Below are 22597 nucleotides of genomic sequence, written 5' to 3' on the forward strand. Positions count from 1 at the left end.
GCTGGCTGTCATGCATAGAATGTTGTTGTTTGTTTGTATAAAAGTAATGGAGTGAATACATGTATTTTTTTTTTTTGGTGATTATTTAATTGTTTTCAAAACATTTTATTGGAAAATTTCTGTAAAAATTTATGTATTTATTGTTTGAAATATTGAATGACTTATGATTTATATGAATTTTGTTGGATTGAATTTAAATCAATGATTTTATACTTTAATTTTCCCGTTCTTTGTATTTAGAGCTACTGCGTGTCGTTGCTATGTCCAAATGGTTTGTTTGTTGTTTATTGTACTTTCATTTGAAAGTAATGAATGGATTTAGAGTAGAAATATGATTTCTTTCGTTTGAGGAACGAATTAGACAGAAATCAATTTCTACTCGGTGTGATAATAAATTACTTTTTCATTCGAATACCTGGTGTATATCACGTGGTTCTTTAGAACCGGTCTCGTTAGCAAGGCTATATAAGAGGTGAATAGTGGTTTAAATACCAGTTTAGGACGACACGTAGAGCACGATAAAGTTTAAAATTTTATCATGATTTATTCAGTCCAACATAGACTTGTATATACAAATTGATTTTCATATTTTGCATATGTTATGTACACTGCAAAAATAAAGCTACTGCGTGTCGTTGCTATGTCCAAATGGTTTGTTTGTTGTTTATTGTACTTTCATTTGAAAGTAATGAATGGATTTAGAGTAGAACTGTCGAACACTTCCATTGTTAACTTATTGGACAGTCACAGGTAAGGTCTCGTTCTGCTTGGATGACTACCTGGCACTGTTCATAAAGTTAGGCCAAAGAAAACTAGTTTTTGTTTTCCTTCTTCTTTATAGATAGTAGGAATCATCGAGAGGTGTTTTATATCGATAGATATGAACATTAACTTTGTTTAGTCTTATTTATCCGCATTGCGACATTTTTTATATATACTACGCATGCGTAAAAGTCAGTTCTACTAAATTACTTACAATTTATTCATTGAACAACGCAACGACCACGGATGACGACGTACATTTTAATTTTGAAAAAGACCTTCAGAATCGGGTGTTTTGACGATGCCCTTTATCGATTACGCCACGATGCCTCAGTTCAAGTTTTCAACCATATATTCTTATGTTTCGGAATTTGCAAAAAACAGTTTCCGTCATCAGGTAATTTTTGTAAAGCACTAAGATTTGAAGGATTTTACTCCAACTAATGTTTAAGCATTTTCTATGAAATTGAGAGATTATTTTTGATGTATTTTTTTTAATGCAACGGTTTCTCTTTTGTGTGCAGGTTCCGAACTCGGAAGGATTTTTACTCCAGCCACTCCTTAAAACAACGAACGACAGACACTCGATAAAACCATGCGGGACTAGGTGGACAAATGGTCATAAAATACCGAACGAAATCAGATTCCGTTGGAATTTCATGAGCAAACTTTTGTGCTAAATGCGGAAAAGTCGGATATTTAAAAAAGCAAAAAAGCCCAAGGTTGTGTGCAAGAAAACTATATTTCTCATTCATCTTTTGTGTCCCTTGGATTCTATATATGTTCCATGGATCAATCATTGTGAAATGAATCTTGTATATAGCAATTAATGAACGGTGAATTTAGGAAATTTATGATCGGAACCGCGGATGCTTTTACTTTAATGAATGTGAGATATTCAATTCACTTTGGATTATTTGTGCCATTTTCAATAGGATTTTTTTTTGGTGAAATATTAACATTTAACGCTACTAATTTCCTACGTTGTTCATATTAAATTGTTTGATTTGTCATTATTTTATGTTTATTTATTTGCCTCGCCCTTTGTTCTTATTTGAATGTTACCTGTACCAGTCCAATAAGTTGAATCTTATTGGACACCTACAGGTAACTTATTGGACGGGGTGCAGGACAATAACAAATTTATTGAACAATGTTTAACAAAAGATGACGTCACAAAAATGTTTTAATTACGGGTATTGGCCATGCATGCCGCTGGGAAAATACAAATAATTCAATGTAGCAGTAGAAACATACATGTACATTTAAAAAAGGAATTTGACAAAATTCCTTCAAAAAACATAGCCGTAGAAACCGGGAGGGGTCCGGGGTCCGGGGGAGTAATTTTCCCGATATATAGAATACTATACAGCTGTAGAAAACTAAGCTACATTATGCCTGTGTCCCCTCAATAAATATGTTTGATATTAACCTTTTTTTTTTTTTGCTTGTCAAGGAATTTTTCATAGTTAATAGTACCCGAACTGACCCCCCCCCCCTCTTTTCCCCAAAACTGAAATTGCTTCTTACGACCCTAAAAAAGGATTTTTCTACTGCTGCATTAAATTTATTTTCCCAGAGGCATGCATGGCCAATACCAAACGAACATTAATATTCAAAATATAAAACACCGGTTTCAACGTAGAACAACGAGAGTCAAGATGCAAGTTCATTTTGGCTTTTGTCAACGCAACCTCACAATGCAGAAAAAAATATTTAAAATATAGAGTTCAGATAAACTGATTGCAAACAAGGGATAAAGATAGAGAATGTCAATCCCGAATTATATATTTAGTCAAATGAAGAAGATTTTGGTAGACTGCCTCTATGTATTTTTATTTGAAGTTATCGCCCTTGTCAACTTAAATGACATAGGCCTAATCGTACTCTAGAGTAGGATTTTCCCCCGAGGGGAAATCTCACACCAGAGTAAAATTTCCCCTCTTTATTTATCGGAGTAGGATTTTCCCGTCGTTATAGAGTCAATGTAAACCATTGCCGCAATATCTTTGTGAAAAAAAAGATAAACAGCAAACTGATTTTTAAAAGGTAAATGTGTGGGTTTAATTACTTACATTGTAAGGCAAATAATGTAATCTCAAACCAAAATATTTAGCTTTCAAATGAAATGTAAATATTCTCAAAATATAATGAAACAAACAAAAATGGATGTCTAGATTGGTATATATTTTTTGACCTACATGTATTTTTGTTGTAAATGATTACAATAATAAAATTTCTATAATATTTAAAAATTGTAAACTTACTATGATGTTCAAATTTTAGAAAGAATTTTTAAAATATTTTAGGGGGGGGGCTACTCTACAAGACCGTTAACATACATAATTATGTATGTGGTGGAGTAAAAAATGTCCTTGAGGTCCCCCCCCCCCACTTTAACCTGGAACAAGAAAAATGTTAAGGGATAAAATGTTAAGGGATAAATATGATTTGAAATAACATGATTTCCAATCAACTTTTAAGTTTTCACTAACCTAGTGGTGTAACAACACACCAATATAACAAATTATTAGTCGTTTTTTTACCAATTTTTCTTTCCGTGTTTATCATTCTTTGAAGTTTACTATTTTTGTCTCATCTTTTTGCCAATCGCAGATAAGATAATGGGCACTCCAAAAATATAATATAATCAGATCACTCGTTTTGTACAAGACATTTGGCATTTTTTTTTAAAAAAATACAATCTTTTTAATTATCTAGATATTTCTCAAGCATGAAGCAAGGTTTGCTGGAAAATATTCCTGGAAAAACATCGTGCGCCAATCAATGCATTACTATCAAATCTTATCCTGGACAACCAGAACCGAAATGGACAGGGACTTTGTAATGTTTCAAGATTGAAATCCCTGAATCATCCCTGTAAGAATATATAAATTCGAGGTTTTTTTGGAAGAAAAGAAACTGATAAGATTTATCGCAAAATTATGGACTGTAACACCAACAAACATGCATGTGTTCTCTGTAGAAACCACACATACTTGTGAACAGAACCCCCCCCCCCAATATTCAATATTTCTTCATAAATTAGCCGTTCTAACCTGTGATTTCTTGCAATCTTGGTACAGTTTACAAAAGTTCCATGGGGTCTGGTTTGCGAGTTGCATATGTAAGGACAAAGGCAACACCAGATTACTGAGGAATTTCTCGTAAATTTCCCCCCATAGAACGTCTTACCCTTTGTCAGAGAGGGCCAGGACTGGCTTCCAACTAAACGTGATGATGACATTAACGCGAAACAGTCACTTTCCGGTCAGGTTATTTGTCCTGCCACCTGTTCAATCGCCACCTAACTACCACAAAAACCGCTACCATTACAGTAGACTATCATAATCATTACATTCACCCAAAAACTGAAAGAAACCAATTGCGCAGTTTGAGTTTTTGAGCCGGTCAACTTACATTTGTGTTCTCCTCACTGGCGCATTGTAATAATATTTATTTATATATTTCTTTCTTAGATTTAGATATCTAGGACACTGGAGAAGGAAATGAAATTCATCTTCTATTTAAGGAGGCTGGGGGGTCAACAAATTCATCACAAATTAACCACCAGATTTAACTTATTTTTTTAGATACGGTATCTTAAGCTGTCAAAGTTGGCAAAGAAAAAACTCCTACATTTTAGTTTTAAAATTTGATCATTTTTGTATATCTTTATATGGAGCTATTCTTTTAAAGGAGATTGAAATAGTCTGAAAATGGCTGCCACCCCCAGCCTCTTTAATGACTATCAATAACACAGTATATTCTATCATCTCTGCTCTTGCCTGGTACCTTCCGCATTCAATGTTAAGATAATACGACGAAATTCAAGTCTGATGCGGGAAATGTGCTTTTGTAAATTGATTTGAAAAGGTCTTGTTAAATAGGGTTGCATTTTACAGAAATCAGATTGGACAATGTGCTTATGTAAAAAACATTTTGTCGAATTATCCATAAATGCATTGCACTCTTGGATATAAATATCTAGGATTCTGTTTTTATATATATGCTCGAAATGAGCAAAGTTTAATACTAGTCTCGTTGATTCATCATGAAATTGATTTAAATATATACATGTACATGTAACCAACATGGGAAGCACATTTTACAAAATATTTAGGACTAAAACAATGAGACCACCATACCACCATTACGGCTTTTCCGGACAAAAAAATACATCTATTAAAATGTATCTTTTTTTCTAACTCTGACTTTTTATTGAATACACTGTACCTTATTATAAAGCATTAATTTAACTTTGATTAGCATATTTTTGATAAATCAGTCTTATTAAATTTCTAACCAATAATAGATTTTTAATTATCAAAGATTGATCATAGGTCAATAAAAAGCTCTTAATATGCAAGACTGCAGAGCATTAACTGGTAAGATTAAAAATATGCAGCTTACGTAATTTCTATCTGTTACAATCAAAACATTCAATGATAGACAATGAAACACGGGCGGGTACAATTCGACGCATGCCCACTCCTCCATGGCACCTGATCCCACCTCTGATGTTTCGGAGGTCCGTGTTTTCTCTGCTCCTATTTTGTATTGTTTTATTAACTTTGATATTGAATACTGTTCGTTATCTCCATGTACACCTCATTTTGAATCGCTGCAGTCTCCTTACGATTCCATGCCGTTTGAACGGCAAACCGAACAGCAAAGGTTAGAAAGGGGTAACATTGTTTATAATATATGAAAGTAAAAAGTATAATCAGCAAATATTTAGATTTTTTAGAACCTACATATATATCAGTAATATAATCTTGTCATTAAAAAGCCTTTAAGATCCAAGCAAGAAAATACCAGAGCAAATAACAGAAGCTGCTTGCGAAGTTTCCATTATTCCAGATACAAACAGTTTGCAGTCAAACAAAGTGGGTTCGTTCCCATCACAATTTGCCGTAGAAAGCCACTGGTGTGAATTTTCTTGGTGAAATATACTCGATTTAACAGCAAATCCAAAGCGACTGAAAAGACATTGATACACAGTATAAGGTACTTGTAGTAAAGGTTTGGCAAACACCCATTCTCAATATAAGGGCTCAAATAATGTCGCCTCATTTTCATTTAAAAGAAATACCACTGATGTAATTTCTAAATCAACATTATAAATAGTCATATAACAATGAATAAGAAATCATATAATTATCGATCTTAAAAGTTATTTAAGGAGTTCCAAATTCAAATATAGTAGCCTATTTGAAATGTACGTTACTGTCGCCGAGGCAAATATTATTCTGAATCCCCTCTGTGTAATATATAGTTTTGATTCTTAAATAAAAATTTTCTGATAAGTTAAACCTTGTATCATATTTATTTCTTTTCATAACAATAAATACATTTTCTTGGTGATAATAAATAATTTTTATTGTGCAAGGTCCCTGTCGCTTAATTCTATTTCAACAACATTACAAGCAAACACAAAGACTATACACCTGATAGTTTTGTTCTCCTTTATTTATTGATGGGCTAAATTTGAAATTTCAATAGATTAATTACTCCTACTTAGATAATGTAACATGAAATTGAACAATTTGAGCAACTTTTATCAATATGTTTACGGAATGAAAGACATTTTCAATCGTAGAGATAAGAAAGAAATGTACGTTACCTATATTCTTCCATTAAGAATATATATTAAGTAGAAAATATGAGACGACTCTGAATAAGCAACCCCTTGTATCCTGTAAACTGGCAAAGACGTTTTGCTTAACACAATTAAAAATTATTTTTTACATGAAAAGTGATCATTTGAAATGTACGTGACTGAAATGTACGTTACCATGAAATTCGAATTAAGTGAATTTTCATGTATTCTCATACTTTCATACGCTCAAATGTGTACACAAAGGAAAGTTTCAAAGGTTGGAGGTCGGCTAAATCCCAAAATTAATGAAAAGAAACGTTTCTGCTGAGGAAAAAATATTTATTAAGGTCAATTATATGTAATATAATTTTGATACCTGGTATATATTTCTGAATACGAAACCTGTATGATGCATTTCTTACGATATGCAAGTTCAAATAGTATCAAGAATATATTGCGTGTCTAACGTACGCTTGTGGAAGAGAATTGATTTTTATATTTGAAATGTACGTTACGTATGGTAACGTACATTTTACCTATTTCTAACTGAATTTTTTTTTAATTTAGTCAATGAATTGCGTTTACACGAGCGAAACAAAATTATCGATACAATCCATTTGACAACTGACCACATAAATCCATCTAAATGCACCCCCAATCCTCGTAAATGTGGTAGACTGTTACCACATGCTAGAACATTTATTTCTAAGTGTCTTAAATTCATTTTTGGCAGCCTTTTTGCAGTTTGTTTACTTTTAATATGCGACTTTTCGTCAATCTTAATTGAATTGTTGTTGATAATTTAAAACAAGGTTTTGCATAGGCTTATAATTGGTAAAAAAAAAAAGAAACAAAAAATAGAAAAAAAAAGAAACAAATAGGCCTAAACCCATAACACAAGACGGTCACGTACATTTCAAATACTGAAAGGCACACAATACTCAGTTTTGTTTGAATCATTGCATTTTGGGTTAAATTTGCAGATCTGCTGAAAAGCACGTATACGATGTTCCAACATACTAAATGAAATTATTAACAAACTATCGATGGATATATTCGGAATAGATTTATGTTAAGTTTCAATGGCCAAACACGAGCATTTGTTAGATCATAGCAAAATACATCTGACTCATATTTTTTTGTCTGTACCCTTGCACACAGGTAGAAGTAACTAGGGTACAACCGGTGTCAATTTCAGCGAAACAGCACAAAAGAATGGTAATGAACTGAGGTGGAGGGGACTCTCCAATAATATGTGAAATGAACGTTACCGAAGTGACGTGACATTCATGTAGTGACATTCATGTAGTTGATGACAAATAACCTCGTTTGTTACATAATGATTTCTTATATTACTGCCTTAAAACGCTTCATTGAAATGATTTTTATGTCAATAATTGCTTTTTTTTTCAAATTTTTTTTATTACTAATTTACATATTATTACAAGTTTGAAATGTACGTTACCTACTCATATTCTGAGGCAATCGTGTCTTTATAGTGGTGATTGCGACATATAACGCAATGTGATTACATAGAGAATCTCTTTTTTAATAAACTGAAACAAAACGATGAATTTTAGATGAATTTTAAGCTTTTTATTAAACAGAAATATATCTTGAAATGTACGTTATATTTACGTAGTTTTCTAAATCGATATGAATATATGTTAAAAAAGACAGTAACTACAAAATAGAATTTTACTACATGTACATGTTAGGTTCCAGTATCTATAGAAAATGACAAGATTCCAAACTGATTGCTCTAAACAAAACAGAGAGAAGAATTTAAAGCATATATTTAAAAAATGTTTTTCTACATCTGGATCAAAAAGTAACCATTGTTTTTTGAAAGGAAAAATCAAACGCACGTTTTTATGCCGAGAAAATATGTTGCTGACAGAGTTGGTAGGATGTGCTGGTGTTAAGATGAGCTATTCCAATTGTGATTTTAATGACTACATTTTTTTTACATGTCTTTTTGGACATTGAAGAAAGAGTAACGTACATTTCAAACTATATTTCTGAATAAAATCACCCTCTGCTTTATCGTCTTGTCATTAGTCCATGTATTATAATTTGATAAAAAAAATCTGGAAACAAAATCTTCAGATACTTTCTTTCAAAGGTAATTGATAGAAAAATTGTTTTCTTGAACTTCATTTTTTAAAAAATCAAAGAGGCATTTGTGCCCTTATATTGAGAATGGATGAAAATGTCCGACCTTTTCAAATATGAAGTAACAAAACTGATTATTATTGATACCATGAAAAAAAACTCGATATTATAATACTTTTCTTTCAAAATTAACTATTTGGTGGAATTATTATGCTTTACAAATAGCTTTATAAACATAATATATTTAAAAACTAAATTCATCGTATGTTATATGAGAAGCTTAATGCCCAATTCGAGAATTTCACTCATACAGGGGGTTGTTGTAAAGATCGTGTGAATGTCAAATATCTGTTTAAAATGTTTTCATTTTATTCTGGGGTTGGGGTGGACTTACCCAAGTTTTGAAGTATATGAAGATAACGAACAGTAGAAGGAGCATAGCAAACACAGACCTCCATAATATCAGAGGTTGGGTCAGGTGCCATCGAACCCGCCCTGTGCTCATTGTCATGATCGAAAAATAACCGAAAAACCCGTCGACAATTCAGTGTGTAAATAATAGCCTAACAATAATTATGAAAAACGTGTCAGCATTTGACCGATGATAAGTTGTATTTGCTGACAAGGTCATTGTATCGACCAAAGAACTTACGAAAAAAAGATGACTTTTAAAAAACATCACTGATATTCTTGTTTCATCATATGTCAATAAGTCACCTCGTTTTAGAAATTGTACATATGAAGAGTATGCTCTTCGTATCGAATAAAGTGATAAATATAAACCTCGTACATGCATGTATGTTGCTGAATCAGTAATGGAAGTTGACGATTGGAAAGTTGAAGTCCTCACGTTTATCATAAAGCTTGGTTGTTAGAATACCATTAACATCTTTTTCAAAGAAAATATCCAAAAATGAAACAGATCTGTCGGATTCTTTGGGAGTATCTTTTATCTCAAACTGACCTGAATATATCTTATCGACATTAAAATAGAAATAACCATTCTTAGTTGACAGTACGTTGTCGATATATCTAAATGTCGAGTTGAAAGCCACGCGTATTAGATTTTTGAGACTACTACTTTTTTTAATTTACCCTACTGTGAGAATCTAAATGTAAAATGAAAACAAAATAGCTAACTTGTGTCCCACTACCTCGGTTTTTGTAAATGTCTGCACACCGACTTTGCTGCGTTGTTATTCCAGTGGGTTGGATCTATCGTTCCCCATCTATCAGCCAAGAAGACCTCCACAACACCTTGAGTAGTAGTATTCCCAACCAGTCTTACCATAAAACTCTCCCTGTCTATAGTTATAGACTTTTGTAAGGAAATGTCCATAATATTCAACTTGGGTTTTAATTTTTTACTTTGATCTTACGTGCTAGAATTCAGTATAGAACATCATTTCTTTATAGGAAAAGAATCTTTCAACAAAACAATGTACAATCTATATCTTTAAGAATTATAACACATTGAAATTATCAATTTATATAATAAATACAATTGTATATTCCTTCATATTTTTACTTACAGTAAATCTCTCATGAGTTCTACATGCATAAAACGTAGTTGCTTTGTATTTAAACAACGCACTGAACACAACACACTGTTTACCTTGACAAATGAGCCCTGCATCTTTTATTCGGTAATCGGAAAACCCGTTTATGGACAAAGGACACTGTAAAATATTTAGCTCGTTCCCTGTACATTTAAAGTCCTTGATCCAGACTCTGTAATCCAGGTATCCAAAGAACTCTGACTGTACGGCCAAAGCCTTTCTCCTACGTAATTTTAAATATGCAACGAAATACTGGAAAAATTCACAGGTTTTCTTGTTTAATTTCCTCTTTATTAAATATTTGAGATGTTAGGATACTTTGGATTTATTCTGCTAAAATCTTCAAAATGTATAACCTATTATTCATGTTAAGTAATATAATTATCTTGGTATCACTTAATGCTGAAATTTAAAAAAAATCCCCTTACGAAGAAAATCCAAGTTGTTTACACGCAACAGTTGCCTCTTCTTGTCCCCAACCGTCTGCATCTAAAGTTCCCCATTCATTTTCCAGGAAAAACCGTACAGTTCCATACCAACTTCCATTATATATTTCTAATACGTTTTCAGCTACATCTGTATAAACAATTGATCATTTAAAGCGAACTGTTCTGTTTTCACCGATCATTATAATTGTACGAGAGAGAGAGAGAGAGAGAGAGAGAGAGAGAGAATTGTACGAGAGAGAGAATTGTACAAGAGAGAGAGAGAGAGAGAGAGAGAGAGAGAGAGAGAGAGAGAGAATTGTACGAGAGAGAGAGAGCAGACCTGCACAAATAACACCAGCTTCTATTCTTGGAAAAAATTTGTTTCCCAAGACTTCGACATTACAGCTTAAGATCTGTGCATCTGAGGAACAGGAATCCTTTACTTTAATCCAAGTTAAGGTTGGTGTTACACCATAAAGGGTGTTATTTACAGCTAGACCAGTTTTCCTGAAAAGAAAACGAAGCATACCTCTGTATAACTGCTACAAATGTAATGCTTTAGTATACCATAATATTCATATAAACAAGCAGAGGCTGCTTTATAACGCATTCATATTAACAAAATTTACACAAGAACATTATGTCTTTTAGATGTCAACACCATGCCTACTGCATAGATCTTAACCTTTTTTAACATTAAGTAAATTACAAAAAATAATAAGCATTAGCTTTTTATAAAAGGACAAAAGAAGGACTTGTATCTTAAAAAGGTATCCCAAATTTTTAATGCTCCAAAATTACAATATCAAGAAATACAGATGTTAATGCTGTCTCTCTGCATTACCCCTTTAATCCAATCTGATTGCAAACAATATTCGCTGTTGAATGCGTCCAAGTGCTTGCGTCAATTCCTCCCCATTCACCGTCCAAATAGACTTCCACTCTTCCTGCGGTGCTTCCATTGTTAAGGCGAACTCTAAATTCCGCATAATCTATTTAAAAAAGCATATCAAACATGGGTCAACTTAATTAAGGATCGACAAAAACATGTCAAGTCCAGTTATACCTATAATTGTGCAAAAATGTCTGCGTCAAATGTTCGAATTAAATTCTTTATTTTGATTTTATATGGATATAACTTGTTAAATTCACAGGTCCACAGGACTTAGCTAAAACAGCGTTTTACTGTATACTGTAATTTAAATGTTGAATTAGTGATTTTTTTTATAGCTTTAAGCTTACCAGTGCAGACTACACCTGCAGATCCAGTTCCGTATTGCCCCGTTACTACGTTTGGACAGTCAATGAGATTGATTTCTGTTCCGTAGCAACTAACTTGAGTCAACCATTCCCAGTGGCTGAATCCGTAGACGTCATTTACAACTGGTAACGCTCTAGAGCTGAGCATTGAAAGAAAGCTGATGTTTAAAGAGCTCTCTTAAGCTTGACTGTGTGTCTATCAGATTTCGAAAAGAACTGAAAACTGTGATGCACACTTTGCAAAAACATTTTGAAGATGAGAATGAATGTTAAAGAAAGGTATACGTGATAGTTTGTTTCTCGCAAAATGAACCAGCCACGACAGTTTTAAAAAGCACAATTTCATATGTGGATTATACTTCAATTAAATAGGAAGTGTAAACAAGTACATAAAAATGTGATAAAAAATATGAGGTTTACATAAAACATCGAAGACGATGTTTATTAAGCATGAAATAAAAATTTATTTGCTCCATCTCAAGTAAGATTAGATATTCTACATCTTCTCAATGATAACATCATATTGGATAAAACTTGTACCCAATTAGTTTTACAAATCAAATCAAAAGAAATTCATGAAATACATGGATACGCTTTGTTTCTCCATTTTTTCAAAAAAAAAATCTCTGAACGAATTTTCTAATACAGTGAAAACTGTCAAATCCGACACCTGAATAATTGTAAATTCCGACGTTAAATTTCTTTCCCATTTTAGTATTTTCTTTGTTTTTAACACTGTGCAATCCGACACCCTGTCTATTCTGACACAAAATTTGTCTCTCAGTGCATGTCGGATTAGACAGGTTTCACTGTATTGCGTTTTATATCACATCTCTGAACAATATAAAGGTATATATAAGAATATATATCGCAGACTATTTGAGGTTCTTACAAGGGTTTCTGTAGATGTTTACAGAACAATGAAGCTGATTTTTCATTCCAGGCTTTTTTGTTGATTCCTCCCCACTTTCCATCAATTTGAATTTCAACCCTACCTGCAGATGTATTCGACGCTAATCGATAGTGTACACTATCTGTATCTAAATTACAAAAGATAAAAATGAATTATATTTATATATATGTAACCAAACTATTTTATTCAATTCATTTTACCGAATACACTACTGAATTTAACACACAACTGATGATTACATAAATTAAATAAATCTAGTGGAGTACCAGTTTATCAATTTTATCTTTATCAAAGCATTACAGAATGAAGCCAGATAAGTGATATTGTTAAAAATAAACAAAATTATAGCGAATTTTATCAAAAATTTAGTGTCTTCTAAAGCCTCTCAGTTCTAGTATACTGAACGACATTGCAAAGTACCTGTACAAATTACTCCAGCTTTATAAGAACTGTAGTAAGACACGCTTCCCATTTTGATACAGTCCAGTAGTGATTGTTCACTACCTAAACAGTAGGTGCTCTCTATCCAATTCAAAGAATATATGGAACCAAACATGCTACTCCTAACAGGAAGTGATACGGAACTGAAATGACAATAAAAACTTTCAAGCTCGAACTCTTTCATTATACCAGTGGAGAGGATTTTAAAGAGTTTCAAAAGATCTTATACAATTGTCTGAAAAGCAGAGCTTATGTGAGGTAAAGAGCTCAAAGACTTTGGTAAGCAATTATACAAGGTTCTAATCAATTATGCTTCCCCCCTCTTTTTCTTCTATTTCTCAGTGGATGGTTCTTGTACCGGGTTAGTCTGAACTTTGATAGCTTTGGTCTTATGAATGGTTTTGTGACTGCAAGAACTATACCACTGATCTTTTTAAAAATCATAAAGGATACCTATAACTTCTCTATCTTATCAAACTTTGATAGCTTTAAAAGCTTATACATGTAGTCATTAGAGCGATTATCATAAGAAATCGGCGGTTGCCAAAATAGTAGGTACAGGAAAACAGAAATGAATTCTTTCATTAATTCAACCTTTATCAAACCAAGTACATTTAGCCATCTGATCGAAGGGGGACATTATATATATTATTCATTGCTTTACACAGGTCGGAGAGAATACTCGAAATCGGGTATTATCCGTGAAATCGCGTATAATACTCGACATTAGGGTATCGTTGAATCCGCGAAATCGGGTATTCCGTGCAACTTTCTATAAAAACTAAAGAATAAAGCAACGGCGCATTATGCCAGTAACTGTTACTTGTACATCAGTATCTTGTGGATTTATTTTTATTAAACCTAATTCATACGGTTGTCAAATAATTTTAAAATCACACGACAAACACTGCTGGGGTAACAAAGAGGACACAATGGCGTTATAATTTTTCAATAAAATTTCTAAAAACAAATAACTACACTTCGTTTGTCTTTATTTCCCATTAAAGTATTCCATACACTTAATTTTCTAATATGTGCACCATTCACAAAACATGAAATTTTAAAGAAATTAAACGACTAACGCCGTGTTATGTATTTTTACTGAAAAATGTATGGCGTCCCTTTCACGTGAAATATAAATTATTCCTTAAAGTTAGAGAGTACAGTATAAGAGAGTCATAATTGTATATCTCTGCCATAATAGAATACCAACGTTATTATAAAGAAGAAAATAAAATAAGATTAAATAGATACCCACGGGAAAACAGTTTGAAAATAGCTAATTGAAGGTGAGTTTATTATGTCAATTTAGCATGAAATTTTTATTCAGAGACACCGTAAATTTTTTGGTTGCATTTTAATCGATACAAGATATGCTATTTTACCTTTATTTTATGCATTTGTGTGAAAATTGAGAGCAAGAAGTCATATGAACAGGATTTTCTTGTTTTTTTTTTTTTTGGGGGGGGGGGTATAAATAAAAGTCAAATGTGTACATCTTTTCATGAGCTTATAATACATTGAATTTCTCAATATAGATCGAGGTACAGTCATATTGAAACATGAATTACATAGTCAAGTTTGCACATTTCTTATAGTTTTTACGTTTATGAACATGTTAATGAACAAAATGAAATAATGGAGTGTTCAATTGCCTTAGGAACTCTTGTCTTACTTTTTGGGAATATAATTCCTCATCGGACATTAAAATTTCATAAAAAATCGTAGCTACTTCCTTTCTTTATTATACTATTTGATAGACAGGGTAAATTTTACCTCTTTACCTTCTATATTTTTTTTATATCGCTATCTTATACCTCATTATAATATGCTAATACAACGCACTATCTGATTGGTTGTAGACAATATGTCACAGTTTTCTTTTAGTTATTTTATCTATGATATGTATTACTCATGGCAATAACTTTTCCTAATACTCATCTATAATGAAAAAAATTGTTTAAAAAATAAAATTCTAGTTGTTTATAGTCTCATATTGTGTTAGAAAATAACAGGTTGCTTTTTGTTTACCTACAATGTATATGATTTTTATTTGATGAATAAATCTTCCCTACGATCAAAAATATATGACCGAGTTTAACCGACCGTGACATTCAAAGAGAGGTCTCTTGGACCCATGTAGAACACAGTCGAGGTTGTTTTGTCAGAGGTGGTTAAGAAGCCTTTAGCCCCCCCCCCCCCCCTTTTGAAGTCGCCAAGAAATGAGAAAATATTGATAACTTAGCGAAATTAAACGATCAACAGTTATCTTCTCTCACAAGCTGTATTCCTGAAACTATCACTGTCTCTGCTAAAATGTTGAAGACATATTCTGCAAATATGTTTGAATGATAAATAAAAAAGAAAAGATTTTCAAAAAAAAAAGAGAAAGAGGGTTCTTTTAGCCGAAATTTTAGACATTTTTATCATTGCATTATTTATACATTCATACATAAATTTGATTTTATGCACAAGATGAATGTGAAAGTAATCAATGACACATAATTAGATACGATAGACAACCCCTTGTATGTACATGGCATCATATCTGGTGTGTGAAATGTGTTTCCGTATTATTTGATTTATTTACAAATTGTTCATGTTTGTCGTGTTGATGTGGAATCATTATAAATTCCCGAATTCTGATACTTTACAATTCTGTTGTGTTGGGAATTAACATTAGGAAAATGTATATACTTTCAACATAAGGTAAAATATAAAGCAAATCGAACGCCTTTTTTGTGTGCAGATCATGAAATGTACTGAGCTCCACGGGTATTTGTTGTCCCGAGTGCATTAATCTTGAAGCCCAAATTCTTACTTGGCTAGTGATACCTTTAGAAAACATGTGTCTCTAGATGAAAGTTATCTCAGCAACATGCGCCATCCCATTGTTTAAGTTTTATTAGGTGATTACACCTCCTATACCCGATTTCGCGGATTCAACGATACCCTACTATCGAGTATTATACGCGATTTCACGGATAATACCCGATTTCGAGTATTCTCTCCGACCTGTTACAAGGAGAATTACAACTCCCGTTATGCAATTGAAAACGCAATTTTTCTGCAAGTAATAATGTTCGTGATAATTTTCTATTTCCATTTCTCTTCCGTGGCATCTGATTCCACCCATGTTCTCAGAGGTCTGGGTTTTGCCCTTTCTCTTAATCTGTATTTTTTATTTGACTTTTTAAAAATGGTCACTTTTCGTCACAATTTCGTCGCTTCTACTTACTGTGGAAGACCAAGTTGCCTACAGGCCACGGTCGCAGCTCCTTTACCCCAGGTGTAGTGTCTGTAGGGCCGAGTGTGTGTGATAGTGCCCCACAATCCACCAAGGAACACCTCAACATAGCCCCTGTTGGCTGTCTGATTATTCACCAATCTTATCGAAAACTCGTTAATATCTGAAATCAAAAACAAGACATAATTTTCTATGTAAGAATATTGTGGAATTTCGTCCGTCCGTCCGTCCGTCTGTCAGTCTGTCCCACTTGGTTTTCAGCACTTTTTTTTTCAAATTCTTGCAGCTATTGAGCGGATTTTTGTCATGTAATGCCCTGTTCACAACTTATTTGTATATAAGTTAATTTTCGAATTTCTATCCGCTTCATTGATTTTTGACGGAATTATGGCATGTTAAAGCTATATATGCCGTATTAGTGTTTTATTTTAAAAGTAATAAATATATGTGGTGTCTCATCAAGTTATATAAGTTATATACTTTCTGCAAATAAGACAATTCCACTCCATCACTTTTAAAAGTTATGAAATATTATTTGGTAAAAGTTATTTTCTCTCCGTGTCGGATAAAAAACCGCCTCTTATTGAAATATTCATGATCACGTTGTCGCGCATGTTTACAGCAAACAATGGTCCAATCTCGTGAATGAACCGAAAAGCATGATGGTCTACTACGTTTTTACTACAAACACGTGAGTTAGGGATTGTCAATATTGAGAGCACCTCAGAGTTGGTTGCTTTTCGTACCGACGAATAATCACGTGCAATTGTCTTTTCAATGGACATTTTCGATCGGATGAACTTCTACAGCTGTCAGCGACTATGGATAAAGAAGTGTGGAAACCATGTTGTGCCAAAATGAAATAACCAATACAAACAAATGATATAATTTGATCAATCAAAATGGTTATTAGATACATTCGATTCTGCATTTCTTAATGGTTCAAAACAACAAAAGTATTCCACAGAATAGCATGTATAAATCTGCACAATATACGAATGCCAAAACCAGAATACTACTAAATAATATAATTATATTCTTTACATATGAATCACAATATTTCTGACCCCTTGAAAATAATATAAAAAATCTTGCAAGTAGGTTATCAGCATTGGCTCGGGCTAATTCGAAAGTGAAATTTGGAGTTTGGCGGTAAATTGTAGTGAATGAATAAAATTTAGTAGTGAAAGATATTGGAACCTATTTTACTTGTCAGATTTCTTCGAGCTAGTTAATTTTTATTCTAATTGTTCTATCCCCCACCCACTTAAAACAAAAAACGATGCTACCTACCTGAATTAATTTTTCTTAATGGTGTTCATCGAAATGCTTGGTTGTGCCCTCATACTGGAATAGTTTTTAGAGGCCTGGAATTCCTTGACCAATTTTATTTTATTAGCCCAACTATATTTCTAAGAAGGCAAGATGTATGGAATGTAAGTTTCATCTACATATGTTATGTAGTTCATATTAAAAAACCTAAAGGGATAATTGACGATATCCCATTCAGGGTGTAAACATAGCAGTTTAAATTACTTTCCATACATTGTATTTGACATAAAATATCTATTGCGCATAATGCGCTCCATACTGAAGATCCGTAAATGTTCACCCAACCGAAAATGTCCACTAGCAGTACAGCACGGGGAAACTCTAAACAAACGGACCTGTACAATGGAGTGGGGAAAACTTTAATTTTCATCATTGTTAATCATTTGTATGCAAATATGAGCATGGAATTAGTAGATAATAATGTACATAATGCATCATGTCTTTCTGAGAGCGATTTAGAAAACTACCTTTTTGAAAAACACATGTAGTATTTTATGTAGTAACCCATAAATGCATTAAATGCAACTCATTGAGCTGATTGGTCTATTTGTGTCCCTCACTGAACAGACGTCACAAAAATATTTTCCTCGACCTGATGATTCTTGCGATGCTTTTCCCGCGCACATGCGCAGATCCAGGATAAACGTCAGTCCTTTATAAATATGCATGAGAATATCGTGTTCTTTTCCTGACCAGTACTTTGTTAATACCAAATAAAACTTCGTCGAATTTGCAAGAATGCTTTATTTTTGGTAGCTTATCATACTCCAGAAATTTTTGTTCGGTTTCAGCTGTGCAAAAATACTGTTTAATACGGCATACATATCTTTAAATTATTTTTTATAATTCGGACTACGATCGGGTTCGTGATGCACTAAATTTATGTTCCAGACGAGCTTGTATCCTAAAGAAAAAAAGGGGGGAAAGAATGCTTCTTTAATTTACTGTGGAACTGATTTATTTCTTGAATATCCAATTGTTCTAATAAGGTCATCATCCCATTCGCACAAAATTTTTCTCGGTTTCATTGAAAATTTTAAAATGGACAATTTTCCTTGCCATGATCGGCAAATAAAAATCCGTCGATTTAGTGTGTAAATAATGGCCTTACAATTAGTATGAAAACCCTTAGTCAGCATTTGACTCAATGAAACTCGTATTGGCTGATAAGGTCATTGTATCGACTATATAACTCACTAAATGATTACCATAAACGAGACTGTTGATATTCTTGTCTCACTAACTTGTTAACCTATAGATTACTTCGTTTTAGAAATTGTTCATACGTAGAGCATGATCTTGCGTATCAAATCAACTGAGAGATGTAACCCCCGTATGCAGGTGATAAGGGTATATTGCTGCGTAAGTAAGGGAAGTTGATAATTGAAAAGTTAAAGTCATTTCGTTTATCATTAGCCTTGGTTAAGTTAAACATCACCGAAATATGAAAAGATGTATCAGATTCTGTGGTATCTTTTATTTTAAGTTCGCTGGGATATACAGTATCGACATAAGACCGGAAAAAACAAGACTCATCATTATATATAACTGCATGATTTTGAAATGATTTTTTTTTTTATTAATTTTAGTTGCCGTGAAAAAAAATAAAATGTCAGTCTTTTTTATAGGATAGATTTTGAAAGAAAGGAGTATTATCAGGGAAAACTGACTGCCAAAAAGTAAAAATTGTTGTTCAGTAAAAGTGTTGGAGGAGTGTCCCTGCATCCCTCTTACCACCCTCACCCGAAAATATATATTCGCTTATGTTTTTTTCACATGAAAAAAAAGTTATAGTAGTTTAAATAGCTTTCCAAATCAATTTGTATCAATTTGGAATATCCCGATGTATTTTTAGATCAATGTAGGCGAAATAAATCCTTGTATTGACCTGGAACGTCACGTGCAGGTCAATACAACGTAGTATTTTTCTAACATAGTTGGATCTCAGCCAATCATAGAGATGGAAATTATTCAATCATATAATAAAAATGCTTAACAATTTGTATGAAAATTACTTCAGTCGACATTTGACTTAATGATAGATTATATATACATTCATAGGGTCAATATATTGACCTTATGCATTAAATAACATTTTATATCACAGTGGACGTACCTGTTCCTTATGTTCGATACCATCTGTGACGTCATCTACCTTCTTGACATCATCATACAGTTTAGAGTGGCCTATTACGACGATGGGTGCCTGGTGAGTAAAAATTTAATTTAAAAAAATTAATAATTATAATTTTCTTTTACAGCATATAAACGTGATTTTATATAAAATACCGTATCTTGATTTTTGAAGAACCACAATGCTTTTAAATATTTCGTCGATCTCGCTCCTAGACATGACTAAAAATTTAAAAAAAAAATTGTAAAGTTTCCATTAACAATGTAAGGATGCAGCCTTCTTTATTTTTATCATTTTTTCCATAAACTTCTTAAAGTATATTTTTCTAATGATAGGAAGTGGACCCTAAGAGGCTTGCTAAAAATTACAGAAGTCAAACTAGATTTGTAGCTGATGTAATATCGATACTTCCACTACAATACACGACAAGCTGCTTATTAGGTAAAATTTTATGTCTAACGTTACATCAGTCATTCAATTGAGTCACAAATCTCTTTCTTATTTAAACAGTATTATATTTTTTCATTCTTCAGGTCTTCTTGGTTATCTTTTTATTCATGTTGAGTCCCTTAACGTTAGTGAGTATTTCAATGCTAGACATTGTAGATTATGTTATGTAATGTAATACATTTATATAAACATTTTCGTATGATAATTAATCTGTAATGCTTTTTGTGTGAACTCTTTTTCAGGTAGTCTATACATTCCTTTGTTACGTTTACCACGACTTATCAAAACATATATTGTTGTCAGATTTTTCGAAGTAACTGATAGGTAAGATTCATTCGTAAATGCTTTGAACATTATTTAATCATAAAAAAAGTTCACCATATAATCAACTCCATGATTTCCTACAGATATTTCCAAATTTTGCATCCAAACTTTTAAATTGTAAACAAATTACTGTAAATGTATTATATTTGGCGTGTACGATATTTAGCGGAAAATGATTTTTAAACAATTTAGCGTAGATTTGATTTAGCGCATTTCTTGATGTTCTTATTCATGTATCATTGTTTAAGACATTTAGCGATGTACTTGAATTAGCGGAAGTATCTTTCCGCCAAAAGCGCTAAAAAGAATACACCGCCAAATGTAATACGTTTACAGTATGTACAGTACCAAAGTCATAAAATGCATTTAATTTAGCATTCCTTTGGATCCGAAACATCATAAAATATATTTCATGGTCAGTAAATTTTCAACTAAGCCCACACTTATCATTACTCTTAACCAAAATATCTGCTAAAAATGAGAAATTTCAGAAGTACTGACCGTTCACATATTCAAGAATCAATTTAAATAAAAAATAAATTATCAAAAACTTTCAAAGCACTAGCTAATGCAGTGTATGACTTGATGTTTCTGAAAAAGAAAAAGAAAATTAAATTCCTATTTATAAATCAGATGCTTTGTAATATAGTATTTTGTAAAGACGTAACGGTGCCTTGAATAAGGATCTACTTAAAAACATATTTAGAGATTTTTTTTTCAAAAATCAATAAAAAACGTAATAAAACAAGTGTAGCTTTTTAAATTATTAAATTCCCTAAATTACTCTTTAGATATAAAGAAAAAACATTTACATTAAACAAACCAAATTAATTTTGATCTATAGTCTCTAAGTGTTAAAGAAGACAAGAGAAAAATTTATGGCTTCTTCCCATTATCTTCAAATTTTTCTGTCAACCCCTGTAAAAATAATATAACGAATGTAGCCCTTTAATTCGCTCAATCCATAGATATATCGACTTCACAGAAAAGCATGTCGACCTCGCACTTCGTCTGTGTATAGTCCTGTTCATAATTTGTATATTTTACTGGATTACTGCGTTTGATTAGTGTTTAATATATTCTTCTTTTTCATTATTATTATTTTCATTATTTTGCACAATTATTTGCAGCACCATTTTACTATTTATAATGGATTTCCTCATTTTTGCAGTCGAACAAGTACTCCAAATCGAATACGAGCAATAAAGCTCTCGCTGTATCTTTGGCTGGTCATACATTGGATTGGCTGTGTTTACTACATGTTATCAGAAGTAAGAAGAATATTTTACAGAAAATGTTAATAAAATACTGTTGAGAAATATAAATCGTCAAAATGACGATTATTTTTCTTTCAGTTTGAAGGAAGAGGAAGCAATGAATGGGTCTACCCTAGCGGAGAAGAATTTGATTCCTTCATTAGGTGAGAAAAGTTTGTCTCTGGGCTAAAAATAAGACATAATTTGATAAATATAATTATAATATTGTAAGTTTTATATCATTCTACCTATATTATTTGTAACTCATTTATATTTCTGAAGGAAATATATCCGGTGTTTGTACTGGTCGATGTTAATCTTAACTACTATAGGAGAGCGCCCCTCCCCCTGTACTGATCTGGTAAGATACTTTATTAATTGAAGTAAATTTAAAACATTTTTATATGAAATCAAAGCTGCATCAAAAATTGCAAAAATAATATTTGAAATAATTTTATAGTCAATAATTTTACCTATTCGTATTTATACTTATTACGTATATTTAAGTATATTTTTATGGTTATTTGAGTATAAAAAATTCTGCAGTTAAAAACTCCTACAGGCTTTTTTCTCTTTCCTTGGGATTTTTTTTTAAATAAAAAGAACTATCTTAGATATGTTCCTCTAGATCCATATGATTTATGGGGCAAATTCAAGGAATCCGGGTAAATTCTTTAATTTTTTTCTTATATAGCCTCTAAAATAGGTAACTACGATGGCTGTCCAAGGAAACGCGAACTTTTAAGTTATTTTCGTTTCAATAATTAATTACAT

At 32.3% G+C, this 22597-nt stretch overlaps 2 protein-coding genes across 2 annotated transcripts in view; one reads left to right on the top strand and one right to left on the bottom strand.

Moving 5' to 3' along the window:
* LOC134238794 (scavenger receptor cysteine-rich type 1 protein M160-like) overlaps positions 1 to 16477 on the bottom strand; it is a 37571-nt gene extending 21094 nt beyond the window's left edge. The window contains exons 1-10 of the mRNA XM_062720908.1: positions 16319 to 16477; positions 13060 to 13223; positions 12619 to 12766; positions 11709 to 11866; positions 11311 to 11458; positions 10807 to 10973; positions 10467 to 10614; positions 10095 to 10261; positions 9634 to 9784; positions 5581 to 5744 (exon numbers count right to left, since the gene is read on the bottom strand). Of these exons, the coding sequence (XP_062576892.1) occupies positions 5581 to 5744; positions 9634 to 9784; positions 10095 to 10261; positions 10467 to 10614; positions 10807 to 10973; positions 11311 to 11458; positions 11709 to 11866; positions 12619 to 12766; positions 13060 to 13195 (1387 nt within the window). The 5' untranslated portion in view covers positions 13196 to 13223; positions 16319 to 16477. The remainder of the gene's footprint in view (positions 1 to 5580; positions 5745 to 9633; positions 9785 to 10094; positions 10262 to 10466; positions 10615 to 10806; positions 10974 to 11310; positions 11459 to 11708; positions 11867 to 12618; positions 12767 to 13059; positions 13224 to 16318) is intronic.
* A 3767-nt stretch (positions 16478 to 20244) lies between these two features.
* On the top strand, positions 20245 to 22184 carry LOC134238793 (cyclic nucleotide-gated cation channel alpha-3-like; the record flags this gene model as incomplete). The annotated part of the gene is made up of 5 exons (XM_062720907.1): positions 20245 to 20371; positions 20486 to 20567; positions 21739 to 21838; positions 21923 to 21987; positions 22106 to 22184. Coding segments are annotated over exons 1-5 (453 nt in total), but the record flags the coding sequence as incomplete, so codon positions are not given.
* Positions 22185 to 22597: the final 413 nt, after the last annotated feature.

Source organism: Saccostrea cucullata, unplaced genomic scaffold, assembly GCF_032062105.1.
Source record: "Saccostrea cucullata isolate Sc308-1 unplaced genomic scaffold, CSIRO_AGI_Scuc_v1 ctg3065, whole genome shotgun sequence".
NCBI lineage: Eukaryota > Metazoa > Mollusca > Bivalvia > Ostreida > Ostreidae > Saccostrea > Saccostrea cuccullata.